The sequence below is a fragment of the Corapipo altera genome, unplaced genomic scaffold, assembly GCF_003945725.1.
Source record: "Corapipo altera isolate COAL_440 unplaced genomic scaffold, ASM394572v1 308, whole genome shotgun sequence".
NCBI lineage: Eukaryota > Metazoa > Chordata > Aves > Passeriformes > Pipridae > Corapipo > Corapipo altera.
The window spans coordinates 2,998,590-3,015,215 of NW_020884925.1; the positions used below are offsets into that span (position 1 = coordinate 2,998,590).

Consider the following 16,626-nt stretch of genomic DNA (forward strand, 5'->3'; position numbering starts at 1 on the left):
CTGAAGTCTATGTGGTCATTAAAACACTGGAAAGCTGGAATTAAACAGTTGTGTGTGTAACTGTCATTTTTTATATTGACAGAGAAGAGGGTATTCATTGTACAAATGGTGGTGTCTCACTCCCACACTGACCTTCCTCCTGCGAAGTGCTCCATACAATATGTTGCACAGAGATACAGAACCCTGACTCTGCTACAAACACACAGCTCTTGCCTGTTCAAAAAAGGACTCTATGGGATAGAAAATCACCATTTACCACAAAGACTGATTTAATAAAATGAAAGGACAGTCAATAACGTTAAACAAAGACCAGATTTTTGTTCATAAAAGGCACAGATCTACTCAGGATATCAGTTCTATGTTAATTGTTTCTTGACAGTTATCCCAAGATCTTGCAGAAGCTGGAATACAGTTTTAGCCACTAAAACCAAACCCCTACAGACAAAGGTTAAATCTAAGGGGGTGTTTCTTATGTGTGAAATGCAACGAGAGGCTGAATGAGCAAATTAGGTTGGAGGTGTTTATATCTATTGAACATTAGATTGAACACTGACCTCAGGCAGTTCTAATGCGTAAAAGAGCTAATGAGATTGCTCTGACTGCATGTAAGGCAGTCCAGGGCAGCTTAAATCAATCATTAAAAGGTATAAAATATAACAGCCTTTTTAAGTAAAAAATTCTGGGCCAAGTTAAACACATGAAATTTCTTTTTGCAGTAGGAGCTGATGTAGCTCTCTGACTGTACACCTGGGCCCCTCCAACACCGAGTCCTGCAGGAGAGCTGGACTGAGGAGACCGTGGTTCCTCTTTTCAGGTGGACAGACCATCCCTCCCTCAGCCTGTAAGGCAGGATGCATTTTATGCATATCATGAGGGGACAAAAAAAAAAAAAGGGAAAAAAGGCATATAAACATATATACATGCTTTGATACCAGCTCTGTGTAAGAACCTTGTAAATCTCACAGAGAATCAGTGAGCAAAAAATGCTGTTGTGTGGAAGATACTTTGTTGTGATGAAGGAGACTAAGGTAAACCAACTCCTGACTCCTGATAATTACAAACAGAGCACTGGCCCACTTGAGGCTGCTACTGACTCTATTTATCAGGACACCTGTGACATTCATCATCTTTAATTACATATACTTCAGCGGGTATTTCTCAGTAAGTTCCAACATACCTTCCAATGGAAAAAATATATTTGAAGACTTCATAGAATCACATCTGAATTGGACCCGTGAGGGTCATCTAGTCCAACACCCTGCTTTAAAGCCAGTCCATTTAGCTCAGGTTGCTAAAAGCCCGTCCTCTCAAATTTTGACTATCTCCAAGGCTGTATGGATGTGGCACAGCCTCCCTGGCAATCTGCTCCAGTGCCTGACCGTTCTCATAGGGAAAATGTTTGTTGTTGTATTTAACAGGAATTTTGCACATTCCATGCTTGTGTACAGTCACTGTGCACCTCTGAGAACTGCCTGGGTACACCCTGCCAGGAGGGAGCTGAGGACAGCAATAAAGGTGCAATACACGTGGCTAATGTGCAAATACACTTATTACCAAGAAAAAGGGAGAAATAGACTGTCTCACAGGAGAGTGAGTAACCAGACTGACAGACATGAACAGGAAGTTCATCAATGCTAAATTTACTGTACCATTTTCAAAATCTGCTCTATGTCATTTTGTAGCACAAATCTGGCAATATTTTGTCAGGAAACAAACCAGAAAGAACGATGGGCACTCCTGTGCACTTCCTCACCCCAATAATGCATTAGTGATTATTTCTAAGCAGGTAAATTGACAGACCTACCCAGAGCTCTAGATAACATCTCAGTTTACATACCTGGTTTTATAAAGTGAGCCACCCATCCTATCTGATATTTCACAGCATGTATGGAAGACTCAGAAAGGGACTTAGCAGTGAATCATATAGTGCTTCCCTTTAATGGTCTAGCAACAGAGTATGATTGACATAGTTTCAGAGAGATCAATGAACATTTTAGCCAGAAGCTTACTTGTGTCTAATGCAGGAGCAATAACTTTGCTCAATTCTATTAGTGCTGTCTGTACAGAATGCCCTGCCCTAAAACTCATCTGCCACTGGGATACAATCCAATGTTTATTTCCATTAGTTTAGCCATTGTTGGTAACAATAAAAATCAGGAGACAGTTGCAAACTAATGATTTACGGGCAGAATGAAACACGGGATGACCTTGGCTGCCTTCCATCCACCAAGAAAATGACTGGTAGTTAGAAATAAATTAAAATTATTGCAAAAGGATAACATAAGTTATTTCTCCGATAGGTAATTTTACCAGCTAAATAGCCCTGTCATTAAACTAGCAGCTGTTGTACAAATTATATTCCAAGATAAAAAAAGAAATTACAGCTTCCATGGTTGTTGCAGCTTTAAGAATGATGAAAACCCCAATTCTATAGGAGTCGACAGAAAAGGATCTCTTGTGATAAGGCTGAACACACAGTCTTGGCTGGACTGTGCTCAGCTGAATTACTCTTAGGAAAGTTAAGCAGAAAAGATCAAGTAAGTAGATCTATTATCAGAAATGAAATTCCTTTACAGGTGATTCCAGAAGAAAAAACCAATCTTCCCTGACTAGGATTTGTAGTTAATGAAACTTCAGAACTTTGTTTTGCAATTTATGTTACTCTGATAAAACAAAACCATATACTCCATGCATAATTTTTGATAGTGACTGTACAGAGACTTTTTTTCCTTTTACCTTTACCCATTTTTAGACAATTCTTGTTACTGTGGTTGTTAATGTTTCTCATATTTTGTGATGTCCTGTAGAGTTTTTCAGTATTTTTTGTCTTGACTGCCCTCATGCTCCACTCCTGTTTAATGACCTCTTTTTTGGCCAATGGAGAATAAATAAAACAGCAATCTATTCAAACAGTTGCAGTGGGGTCCTACAGAGAACAAAGTGGTGGTCCGTGCAATTATGATTTATAAAATATATTCTGGTTTTCAGATGTATAACCAGCCAAAAATCCACATCTGGAAAGAGTTTTCACATTTGCAAAAGTACATCTCCAATGTCAGTCAGGAATGGAAATGTACTTATAGCTGTGATACCCTGTCACTGGTCAAAATATACAACTGACAAAAGAAATTCAAAAAGATGAGGGGAGGTTGCATCTTTCCTGCTTTTTCCACGAACAAGCAATCCTTTAAAAAGGTCAGGAAAGATGATCAAACGAAAAAGCAAAAACCTGGCAGAATTTTAGACATTAAATACCATTAGGAGCCATTTCTCCCATCAGATGCTGTACACAATGTTAATGTGAATATTATAATGCTGACAACTTGTTCTTGACTGAATTATGAAGCTAATAATTCACAAATAAAGGATGCAGCACTTGTGTCAATGTCTACTGTTGCTAACTGTAGTGAATCAGTACATTTACCTGATATTATACAGCTGAGGCATTTGTTTGGCAGCAAGTCAGGCCAGAAAGAAGGATTAGCATGCTGTCATTTTTCTATACACCATATTTTTCCATAGCTGATGACACTTGAAAGCTACAAGAGAACCTGCCCTGTTTTCTCAGATTTACTCCTCTCCCAGTGCAGTATTTCTTTGTGTTTGATGCACAGGTTGCTGTAACCATCAGAGCTCAGATTAGGGCTACTCTGCTCAGACATTTGGCAAGCGAGGCTCAGAATGGAGAGCAGCAAGGGCAGCTCCTGAACCTCACCTGGGATAATGAGCCCACCTCTACTCCAAGACTATGAAATAATAACACCACAAATTGTTTAAAGAGTGTTGTCTGGCTGTATAACACAGTTCCTAAAAATTATATGTTTTAAAATTTATGATTGTAAAGAACTTCAGTATGGTCTGACAGACAAATTACTGTGCTGGGACTCAAGAAATCACTGATTTGCTTAACATGTTTGGCCAAAGGATAATCTGTCCCCTTTAAAATGGGGTATATACCATTTACCTGGTAATTTCACAATTAGACAGAACCCTGAATCACTAAATATTATTGTGCAAAGGTGTCAAGAAGAGAACTGCAGTTTTGCCACTGAAAACACTTACACAGTTGGAAGTAACTAATTTTTGGCAATTTTGTCAAGTCTAAGGTTTAGAAATTTGTTATGCTTAATGTGAGAGACTCAAAAATGATACACTGCCAACAGGTCTTCCCAATTTTTCACACAGACAGGGCAACTCACCACCACACCACGAGTTCATTGCAGATTCTTAGGCTGAGATCCAGGAGACCTCGAACTAAATCTAAAAAGACAGTTGGGGACCTGAATACTGATTGATGGTCTGACAAGAACTTTAGGGTTCCTCTGGAAAAGATGGGCACCTTAACCTCTGCTTCAGATTATGCCCCTTTTGGGGCAGTTGGTCTGTTCTGGGACAAGTTGCTTCTCCTGTCAGCACAGGCCCTTCAGCTTTTTGACTGCCTGAGCTGTTCAGACTTACAGGTCTCCCCATTTTGTATTTGAAAGGTACCTACCACAAGCCAGGCGTGGGAGTTGAAGCTAGAAATCTCCAGGATTTATTTGAACATCTATCTCATAGTTACCCTTACAACTGAAACAAGAAGTAAATCACCTGGTGGCTCACTGTGCTGTGGTTTGATGGTCACCTGAACACTTGCTTATCCCGAGCCTCAACACCCATCCCTGGCTCCTACTTTAACACAAGTTAGTCAAGAACTCGTTTGCATGAGACAAACTGCAAAAACTCCTGGCTCATTGCCCAAACAATGGTTTTACACCTTTTTCATGTAGATATATTTGAGATATTTTAAGCCTCACCTTTCCTTACCTCATAACTGAATCACTGAACATTTAGGGGCCTGGGAAGAGTCTTGACTCGCTTCCAGGAACTAGAAGCTTCTCTTGCAACATTTTGAGCTTGCCAAGAGTCTCTGACTAACCTACAGGGAAGCTGCCTTCTGCATTTAAAACAGGGAGATTCATTAGTTTTTAACTGCATATAATTTTCCTAGGAATACAGCCTTAATGCAGCTGCAGTCTCCAACAATGGCAGTGCCTTTTGCATGTTCTCAGTATTATGTCAAGCTAGCTGCACTCACTCAATAAATTACACACTGGAACCGTTCATTTGCTGTCCCTCATATTTGTTTCCCTCACCTTAAAGAACACAAGCCCAGCAGCAGAGGCAGCCGACTGCTGTTTGACAAACACCACGCTGACAAGATCCTGGCTGCAGCCAATGCCTCCTTAGCACTGAGACCTGTCACCCTACAACAGAAGTCCCAGTGGTACTTCTCAAACCAGCAGTACATGAACTGTTTGATTTGCCTTGACAAGCTATGCGTAAATAAAGACATAACTGAACTTTACCCCTTGTTCTTGGCAGATCTGGGTTAGTCTTTCCAGCTGCTCATCTTGAATAACCTTTGCCTTCTCATATTGCTGAATCATCATCTCCATCTCCACTTTCACTGGAAGGACATAAGCTGGAAAACACAAACAACACTTAAAGCAATCCAGCTGTGATTCGGTTTTTTATCAGAGAGAAAACCTTTACAGGCCAAAGAACATCACCCTTCTCCCTTGCATCCAGAGAACTAGAGTATTTCTAATAGAAACAGCACGAGGGTACTTTTTCTAGGGATGGATTTCTAACACGGGAAATGCAAGGACTAGATCTTGTTTAGCCAGATCTCCCTTTGCCTGGACGAGCTGAAACAGATGCTGCATGCTCTTCTCAGCTTCTGTGGTACTAACATAGATCTTCCCCAGTGCTTACCACAGATTTCCTGAATTGCTGGGTAGGAGGATTTTCTCTTTAGAGTCAAGACCCATCCCCTCTAAACCTGAACAGCATGGCTCCCTCAGGAAAAGAACTATTCCAGAGCCCTAAGCATTTAATTCCTAGACTTTGCGGTAAGAAATAAATCCTTAATGGAAACACCAGACTAAGAAGGGTATTTTTAAAAAACAAAAAAGGCATTTGTCTTCTATTGCTTTGCAAGCTACAGACCAGTTTTCAATAGGTCTTCTGAATGCCTCTAGAAATTTTGCTCCTGTCGTAACTATGGCAAACTCAGACTGAACAGAATAACTGTTCAATACATGCTGCAATCCTTGATGTTCTCTGAAGTTACACAAGATCCTGAACTTTTCTTGTATGCTTCAATCAGAGGGCTATGACCTGTCCTCAACTCTGAATACAAAGTTTCCTGGGCATTTAAACCCAAAATAATAACTTGACTTTGATCTTTCACACATGAGCAAAGTGACCCTTCATTTATTCCCTTTCCACCTCTCTTCCCTGACACAAAGCACCAAAGTCCTTGCTTCCAGGCACAGCCACAGACTCTGCTCTCTGCAACCTTGACTTGCTGGGGCTTTATCGTCTCCCCTGGTGCTTCCCCACAGAGGTCTGTGCAAAACACCACCAATACACACTTCATTATCATGCTGTAGAGCACACCAGCACTGCAGAGAGCACCTTCAGCTGGGAACCCCCATGGTAAGAAAATGCTGCTGGAATCTGACCTAAAACCTGTATTACTGCCAAGAACTTGGAAAAGAAAGTCCCAAGATGGAGCTGGTTGCCTGGTTACGGGGAGGGTGCAGCAAATATCAGAAAAGCAGATTGGAAGCAATTATTTTGCAGAATCAGGAATGACATCTGGTGGCAAGAGGTATGAAGCAGGTCAGGGTATCTGGTTTACAGGACAGGGGATGGGATGGTGCCTAACAGCAAAACAAACCCCTGGATTATAAAGGCTCCCAGGGAGCAGGAGATGCAGCCATGATCTTGGGACCTACTCTCCTTCATGGGAATTGTAACTCTCTTCTGTTCAGTGCTAGCAAAATGTAACAGAAAGGAGAATGACAGAAACAGTGGTGGCAAGCAATCTTTCTGTATTTTTAAAATCTCTTTTCCCAGCCTGCCAGGTAATGCTTGGAGTCACAAACTGAGTCACCACTCACCATCAATGATCCTCTTCACTCTCCAAATCCGCAGGGTGATAATTAGGCTGATAGCATCCCACGGGCTGCTGGGGCCATTAGCCACTGTTGAGGCCACCATTGGTGCCAAGGACAAGATTATGACAGCACCATCAAACACCTAGAGAGAAATCACTTTTTTTCAAACCTTTCCTTAAAATCATATCCCTGCCATTCCTCCTTGGAATCTTGAAGGACTCCCTCTTTGCCCAAAAGAAATGCAATTATGGCACGTATTTGAAAGGCATATGAGAGGTGGCCAAGACCCAGCCAGGCTGCATCCTGTTTAGGTAGCACAACAGAATTCCTCAGTGCTTTTTATGAGGTGAGGAGAGAGAAACTGTTGTAGCAGGGCAAGGAGAGAGAAAGGTATTTGGAAATACTGGCCAAGATCCCCAAGGAGAAGTGGTAGCCTAAATGCTATTACAGCCAAAGAGTTTTATCATCATTGGTATTTATTACCTGTTACTTGGCATAATGTCATCAAAAAAAAAAAAAAAAAGGATGCAGTCCCTGTCCATAGATCTTACTGTCTAAATGAAGAGATCAAGAAGACAAGTAGAAAAAGATGGAGCAAAGAGACTTGATGGCTCTTGGCCACATCCTGACTACACAACACGTGTGCATCTAGACAGAAAGACTGCCTGCTCTCACTTTTATGGGGCAGAGAGGTTTTCAAGGATTCTGACAACTGGGACCATTCAGAATGATTTATATGACATTGGTTACACTGGGATTAGATCAGAAAAAGCAATTGTGCAAAGCATTAGACAAAAATGAGCTAGCAAATACATTTCAGAGCAAACTGGCAATAGAGTTGTGTCTGTCCCACACTGGCCTAGTGGGGTAGAAGAGAATACCATGTTCTCATTCCTGCTGAGAACCCTTCCCTGCTGCCAAAGACCACTGATTAATGGTTTGCATAAGGAGGCAGGACATAGATTTTTATAAGAATTACGTATTTGGAATTGTGCATAACAATTCATGTGTACTGAAAAGAAACACTCCTTACTGCTGCCACTTGATGGGCAGTAAACAGTATCACTCTATTCCAAATTATCAAAATGAATTATCAGAAACTGCTGCATTCAGCCTTAGTAAGAAGAGTCTCTGAATCAACAATTTAAGTTTCACTTCAGTTTTTTAGCAAAACAACTTAAAAGGTTTACAACTTTATTACAAAAATGTGCAAGCCTCTAGACTTGCTTAAGCTCCAAGAACACCCAGATTTTCTTCTGGTACATCCTGTATAGTATTATTTTATCAGACAGTATCAAGAAGGAGGTTTTAACTCTCCTGATCTCCAGATTTGTGCTCAAGATTATGTGTTACTTATAACACACGCATTTCCTTATCTGTCTATGCACATTCTACCTAATTTTTAATTTGAGGTACAAATTACAGTGTTTATCATAATTCAATTTAATTAAAAGAAATTTCACAATAAAAATAGGGGGTTTGCCAAACCAGTACTTTCTATCAGAAAACCACATACAATTTTTCAACCAGTTCTAATTTCACTGATCATGGGAACAGGGATACACAACTCACGTGACAATTTTTACTCCTATTGCTCATTATCCCAGGGCAGCAGTATCACCACGTTAGCACAGTTCAAGAACAAAATAAATACACACAAAGAGCAAGAATGCCACAATCCCTCCCCTCATAAAATATTTTCAAATATTGCACTGTACTGAGTCTCTCACAGAAAAAGGGACTCCATCACACAAATTAGGGATACTTGCATATAAGATGAATGTGTGTATTTATCTGCCTAAAAGATATTGTATTGCATCAGGTTAATAACAAAGCCACCCAAAGCAGTTCTTCATAGTCTTACTGGGTCTGCCTGGAAAACAGCACCAAGACTCAGAGTTCTTACCTCTATTTTGTTTTCAATGTAATCCCATATGCCAAGGACCACAATCCTCAAAATAGTCTAGTAAAATAGATTAGGGGGAAAAAAGATGATGAATGTTATTGTAATTTTAGATAAACATTTAAGCCCTTTATTCATTCAGGGAATCATTTTTTGTCTTATTTAAGCATTATGCATTTCTTATAAATAATAATGAGGCCCTAGAAATAGCTCCACTTCTGTATTATACAAGCAGGCATTTTTTTCCAACCACTATATTGACTCAGTGAAACCTCCACGAACAAGCTCCAAGTTGAAATGTTCATCAATCTTTCCCATCCTCCTAAAAATCTGCTTTCAGATCTGTGTGATTTCGATTACCAACCCTCCCCACACTGCCCCCCTGACCCAAGCCCACATAAGATCAACTGTGGGGCCTCCTCAATTAGAATGGGGGAAGATTCTCTTTTCTGGCCATCTTTGATACACCAGCGATTACTTATTTTCTAAGAGAAGAGACACTGTCCTCTCCTGATGCCTTAAAATACTAACATGTCATCAGTCTGAAGAGCAGATGCTCTTATCTGGAGTACAGGACAGTTGTCTTATTATAAGATCCCAGAAAGTCACAGGGTAAGGGAGAAAAATATCTCTGTGATCCTCCTCTATGAAGCAAAACAGCTATAAGTAGCCTCAACAGCCAGAAAAGAGGAATAAAGAAAGAACACAGAATGAACTAATGGTGAATTCCCATTAAAAAAAATCCAATGGTACCTTTCCTTATTTTTAACCTGGCTTTCAGAAGACACAATAAATGAAAAAATCAATCAGTCAACTCATGATTGAAATTGAACTCACATAAAAGCATAACTGGTAGGGATGTTTTCTGCCAACAGCAACACAGAGGTCAGATTTTGATAGACGTGACAGACATGATGAGTCCACCTGCAGATGTGAGCCTTGCAAAGACCACCAAAATGCTACTTTCTCCCTTAAAGAACAGCATAAGGACTGAGGGCTCAGCAGGCCTATGTTAGAGGGGTAACCATGCCAAGAACTGTGTAGAAAAAAGTGACTCCTCTTCATTACAAATACGAATCCCAAGCAACTCTGAATTTATGCCAAATATACCAGCACTAACTAATTGCAGAACAACACTGAAGTTCTCAGTGCTGTTCCAATGCGTGGTTTTGCCAAACCCCATGAGTCCAATTGCCTCATTTGGCCTGGGATGACTGTGCTGAGTTCTCTCTTGGCACTCCAAACCTGTGTAACAGCACTTAATCCTGTTTTGCAGAGGGAGACATTGCTGTGGGGAATATGGTGCTTCCAGAGCCCAGCCTCCTACCATCAGTGAGCAAGAGAATGAACCAGGCAACACCTAGTCAGAAATAGTGTATGCAAAAGCACTGGCCAAGTCTGGTCGAGAAACAGGGTCACCAACCAGAAGAAAAAATGCAGCTCTCTCTTTCCTCTACAAAAAATTATGAGACTCTACGTAGACAGCAAGAACTTCCAATGCTTGCTCCTCCTAAACCCAACATTTTACTTCCAAAGCATTTTACAAACGCAGCATAGGAACAAGGCTGACATCCCTTTCCATGGTAACGTCTGCTCTCGAGGTTTATTTGCTTTGTGGAGAGAGAGATGCACAACAGCAGCTGCTCAAATCCCTTAATGAGCCCAAATGGCCAGCATGATGCGATGTCATGTAGGTGTAAGTGCCACGTGCTGCTGACCAGCCAAGGCACTCCTGCAGCCCCAAACTCGAGTCTGAACACTGCCAGACAAAGTATCCCTGCTCCTCTGTCGGCACCTCCCTCACTCCCCACTGAGAAGCTGCACAAAATACTCAAGTCCAAGTTACCCATGAACCTGTAAGTTCAGCTGTATTAGTTAATCAGGGACACACCACAGCAAGGCAGCCCTGGGGAGACACATGAGGAAAAGCAGGGCCTTCTATAAAGCTTGGGATGCCACCCTTCCTACAGCCACACTGCTGAGGGCCCAGGGAGAACTGGCTCATTCTCTGCCAGGCTTAGGCAGGGTTTATGAAGTGCTAGGTCAGTGAGCAACTAACTACAGGATGGCTGAACACTTAACACCTTCAAAGAAACTGAGGGTGAAAATCTTTCTTCCTTTGGACAGGTGTGCACAAAGGGATTTTCACTGAAATAAGGCATATCTGCACAAAGGAAACAGAAACACCATCTCACAACCCTAAATATGATTTAATATGGGACTGTTGAGGGAACATAAAATCGGATTTGCCTTTCTGCCTTTTTAATTCCTCACTGCAGTGTTTAAATCAGACTGTGCTACTGTCACATCACCGGCTCTGAGCAGCTCCAAGGGCTGGCAGCTGGCACAAATATTGTCATTTGCAGTCTGCTGCTGTGAGTCAGCACACGTCAGCAGTGACTGGAAGTCTACTTGGCAGTCATTTAATGCAGGATTGGTTGTTGGTGCTACCTCTGGAAGAGAGGTCTCCTCCTCCCAACACATGCCTTGCTGATTAGCACCTTGGCTCTCACCTAGAGCAGACACACTGCAGGAAGGAGAGTGTAAGGGTGGAACCAGCCCAGCTCCCCACCCCAGAGAGACTCTGCAGAACAAGCTGGGCACAGCTTGGGAGGAGCTGAGAAAACATTTGTTCTGTATGGGAGGTCTCAAAGCCACTCTTAAAAGCCCTCCCATCACCAGTGAAGTGACAAAAGCCATGAGAGGTAGCCTGTCCTTGGTTCCCTGAGAAAACCCCATGAGTGAGTCCCACAGGTGCCCCAGGGTGGCTGTCCCTGCCCACCCTGCACCAGCACAGCTCCAAACCAGCCCTGGCTGTCCCCACGCTGCCTCTCTGTGCACAAGCTACTAAATGACACCCACTGCTGCTGCCACAACTCTTACCCAGAGCAGGCTGAATCAAGCAAATCTGGGCATACCCCTGATTGCTCAGTATAATAAATACTTTGACTGCAACGAAAACATTGGTACTACTTATATACAACATTTTCGTGTTTTTCCAAAAGCAATCAAAAATATGTTTCAAACAAATAAATATAGTGCATTTGCTTGTATACTGTCTCTGTACAGAACTTAAAAAAATGAGAACCTGTAGCAGAATCTGAAAAAAACAGAGACAGAAATTAATAATCCAGGAAACTTCCTACGCACTGTACAAGGACCAAACTGAAAAAAGCATATGAATTAAAAGAGAATTGCAACTGTAACATCCATCACAGACAAGACAAATGTTACTTACGACTCTACAATTTGTAGGCACAAGAATCTACAAGAAATAGGGGAAAAAAATGAAGCAGCACTGCTGTTTCCTACTGATGTGCAGGCATTTTTCAGCACTGTAGCAAATGCACACACATAGTTTTGCATTGCACTACAGGCATTCTGCATTTTTGAACACACAGATTGGAAAAAAAGCCACTAAGTATCAATGTGAGCACTTTTCTGTTAAAGGCCACTGCAGCTTGTTTTTTAGTCCTTGAAAAAGAAGGCTTTAACATTTTTGGACTGGAAATCTTTTAATTAGAAAGTCCTTAACACATACATTTTTTAGTTGTATCAGAAATGTATTGTTTGGTTTCTGTTAAAAACTAAATTATTACGTAAAAGTCTGTCCAGTGCACCAATAAAAGGTAAATGATTGAACAGTTCTATTTATTTATTTAAGTTGGAGTAAATCCAGGTAAAATTTTAAACCATTTTTCAGACAGAAATGCAATTTTAGAATTGACAGTGTCTCTTGGTGACACACAGTCATTTGCATGACATTAACTGTCTGCAGTGAAGTTGTGATGGACTGTGTGACGCTGCAGGTTTCCTCTCTAATTTTGTAGGGAAACTTGGCCAAGTCCTTTGCTGAGCCAGCTGTGTGAATTCCCACAATCTGCATGAATTAGCTACATTTGCAGCTGACTGCATGGTACATTAGGTAATTTTAAGTACTTTTCTGCTTGCACAGTTAATATACAACTTACTACTCAGTGAGTCACTGTGTCAAATTCACCTGTAGAGTGAAGAAATCGGAAATCACAAGGTGGCAGCACAGGAGGAGAAGCTGGTCCAGCAGAGTTTGGCAGAGAGCAACTGCATTTTGAGATGGGGTAGTGATTGTACAAGAGAGAGACAGGATGGAGAAGGGTGGAAAGGATGTTCCTTCCACTGCCACAAAACTAATCTATCTGCTACAGAGGTTCCAGAAACTCTGCAGATTAAGCTTCTGCCTTTTGGATATATCTCATAAGACCAAATATTTACTGAAAGCTTTTCCAGAACACCGTGTACCCAATCTGTAATTTACAATTCCCCCTTACTTGGGGCACTCCACAGAGGCCTTAGCTCACCCAGCCATTAAAAGAATCTTCTTTTGCCATCTTCTGGTGTGCCTGTCCTGAGCCACAGCACTAGCTGTCCCAGCACATGCTGCCCCCAGCCAGCAGAGCCCAGGGGAACATGCTGGCACACTTAAACCAACGCAGTCCTTGTGTTTGCAGGGCACAGGCACCCTCCTCACACGGCTTCTCTTCCATCAGGGCTCTGAAATGAAACGTGGACCTGCTGACCCCACCTCACCATCACCCAGCACAAACCATTCCCTGTGCCTGTGCTCTGCAGCTGCTGGGCTCTATCAGCACACGTGCTCACACAGAAGGAATTAAGTGCCAAGGCTTGGTGGCACTAACAGACACAAACCCAGTTTATTCTCTCATTAAACTACCAGGATATCATGTAGTATCCAAATGCACCTTTGCACAAACACTGCAGTTCTATTTGTTCTTTTGTTCTCCCATAATATTCGTTCTTCAAATATGAAGAAAAACAGTGAGTTTTCAACTGACAATTCTGTACAGATATATTTTCAGGAATAAAAATGGCTTCCCAGAGACTCAACATACTACCACAGATGCAGGCTGTGCAGAGAACTGGCCTTGCAACACAAGTTCCCTCTGGGTACAGTCACACCAGCACTGATGCTTATCTCTGAAACACAGGTGTAGGAGGTGCTGCAGGGCCACTATCAAGAGATGAAAGCACAGATGAAGCACTGATAGAGCACACTCTAAGTCAGGTACACCCTTGAAAATGAAATGGGCAGATAGTGTTTCAGGCAGATGTCTAGCTAGATTCCTGGAACTCTACAGAACCACTTTCCCTGGAAACTATTTGTTTGAGAACAAGAAAAGTGGTTAGGAAAGAAATTTCCCAGTATATTAATTTTTTTTTATACACTAGCAAAGAAGGAAGCTTAAATTTACCTTTATAAATTATATTAATACATAAAATCCCTATCTTTATTCATAGCCCCCACTAATCAACCTATTTAAAAACCAAAACATACACAAACAGCAGTGCAGTGCATTTATGCACCATGAGAAAAGTTGTGGACATGGAATAAAAATAAATATCTAGAAGAGAAGCCACAGTTTCTAGAAGAATTACAGAATTAACAGAAGATTATTATCTTTCTGCTCAGCTCTTTGAATCTCACAAAAAATGTAACAAAAGTAACATAACTGTTTTCTCTAACATAAAGTTATGAATTTGTTATGGGAAAGACATTATTTACTTAGTTCTGTCATTTGGAATGTTTTTCCTTTTTAACAGAACCCTCACAGCAGAGCTATCCTTCAGAAGCTTTACTCCTTTCAAGGGTTGGTGTTAACAAGCAGCAAAGTGCTAGGATACTGTGAACACTTCCTTTTATCATACAGGATGAGGAAAGCCTTGGAGTTTTTTCCTCCTAAAATCTAAAATGCACCTGTGAGCCACAGCTAATGAAACAGATTGTTTATCAGCTCAGAGCCCAGACTTTACTCCATTTCAGAGCTCGTTTCTTGGACACGGATGCAGGACAAAAGCCATGATTCTGTGCTGGCCTAACTTTCAGCACACCAAGGCTTGGTTACTGCCAGGGAAACACTCAAGTGCTGAAAGCAAGCAGAATGCCTGAGTGCTTGGCTGACTGAAGCACATACAGAGCAATGCAAACAACTGATACCAAGGAACTCAATTCTTGCACGCAAACAGTCTCATCGATCCGAGTGGAGAAGCAGAACTGAACAAAAGCTACAGAATCACGTATTTGTGGCAATGGGATAAGACTATTAAAACACAAGCAGACTCCAATCCACTTACCAAAACACTGTGACATTCCCCATCTTCCTTTCTCAGCCAATTATTACCAAGGCTGAATTTGCCCTCTTGATAGGGTGTAACCCCGGCCTTGCCTTGCTGTCGATACTGGGATTTCCCCCCCAGTGTCTTTCTCTTCTCTTCTGTCTTAACATCTGGGTAACATTTTGTGCACAGACAAATCATAGTGATGTATGCAAACAGAGACAAACATACACAATCATCACCACTAGTAAATCCTGTTCAAATACTCGGAAAAAAGCAAACAGAGCTGATGTGCACTTCACTTGAATAAGGATATTTTAATGCTGGAAAGTCACAGACAGTGACAGGGAATATAAAATTAACCGAGTGCCTTTAAGGCTTGTGGCTATAACACAAGCATAGGGAGAGCAGGAAGATGCTGTGAAAGTAGCTACTCAGGTTTTTTGGCAGTTGTTCTGGTGGCATTTGCCAGCTGCTGGCATGTTTGTGCCCTTCATTTTAACCAAGCAGAAAGGCAGTGCCTGTTTAACTCCAACCCGACTGGAATGCAATTACTTGCAATGCTGTGAGAGCACCACCTTCAATCAGTTGTATTCTTCCAAAACATTCAGATTTTGTGCTGAAAGTTTTCTGGTTTTTAACAAGTCTTTTACAACTTTGTATTGTTTGTTCTCTGAAGGATTGTGTACCCATACATACAACTGATGGGAACAAAAGCACAGAATAAACAATAAACATTCAAACTTGGGACATGGTACTTGCTACAGAAACCTTTTCTGAACACCAGAAACCCTGAATCCTTGCTTTGAGGAAAAAAAAGCATTGTCTGAAGGACTAATCAATCCCCAGCAGTTGCCTGTTATATCCAGGCAAACTAATTAAACCTGCTCATCTCTGGAAAATCATCCTGGTATAAACAGTCACAGACTGTAAATTCTCACTGTAACACATGATCTTCTCAACAAATGATCCCAAAGACAGCTGACTTTGTTAGGGGAATCAGAGAGAAAAAAAAATTCACTGAAGGGACCAAAGAAGTAAATAAAATTAAGGTGGATGGGGAAAAAAAAGTGACTTGCATTTTTTGCAGTTATTTTGTAACCTCTCGGAAAAAAAAAAAAAAAAGTTTTTTATTTGGATGACAGAAAATTAAATCTGTTTTCCCTCTCCTGAGACACAATTCAACATGAACAGATGTGGTATTGCTTATTAAACCAAGGCACAAGGCCAACCCCAGCAAACCCAGTAGGAAAGGTACATCTGAGTTACCTTCCAGATTGGTGGTCTCTGAAGCACATCCAGTTGCTCTGTGGAGCCACCTCTGTTGTTTTAACCCAGGACTCTGAGCCACAAAATTAACCCAGCTCCAAAAATCTACCCTCCTCTGTTCACCTCAATGGCTGCCTTGTGGCCTCCTTTTTCTTTGCTCTAAATTCAAACCATAATCAAATAGGTGAAAGAAGATACTTTGGAAGAGAGAAACAGATAATAAACTGAGTGATAAGAGGTTTATAATAAATGAGAACAGCAAGTAGACAAAGCAGTTCCAAATACCCAACAGAGAGAGCAGAAAAGCCAACACAGCTCCAAAATGAGGATGGTGAGTCAGGGAACCTGTTTTGGCTCTGTGAAGTATTTCTGTTACTGTTTTCCTGTAAAATACTT

At 41.3% G+C, this 16,626-nt stretch overlaps 1 protein-coding gene across 4 annotated transcripts in view; it reads right to left on the reverse strand.

Moving 5' to 3' along the window:
* Positions 1 to 16,626, reverse strand: part of TMEM266 (transmembrane protein 266) — a 59,516-nt gene that overhangs the window by 20,970 nt on the left and 21,920 nt on the right. The window contains exons 6-9 of one of the 4 annotated variants that reach the window (XM_027657638.1): positions 14,980 to 15,131; positions 8,854 to 8,910; positions 6,951 to 7,089; positions 5,349 to 5,464 (exon numbers count right to left, since the gene is read on the reverse strand). The exons of 1 other annotated variant lie outside the window; for it this stretch is intronic. In XM_027657638.1, the coding sequence (XP_027513439.1) occupies positions 5,349 to 5,464; positions 6,951 to 7,089; positions 8,854 to 8,910; positions 14,980 to 15,131 (464 nt within the window). The remainder of the gene's footprint in view (positions 1 to 5,348; positions 5,465 to 6,950; positions 7,090 to 8,853; positions 8,911 to 14,979; positions 15,132 to 16,626) is intronic. 2 more of the 4 variants (XM_027657637.1, XM_027657639.1) reach the window with 2 other exon arrangements.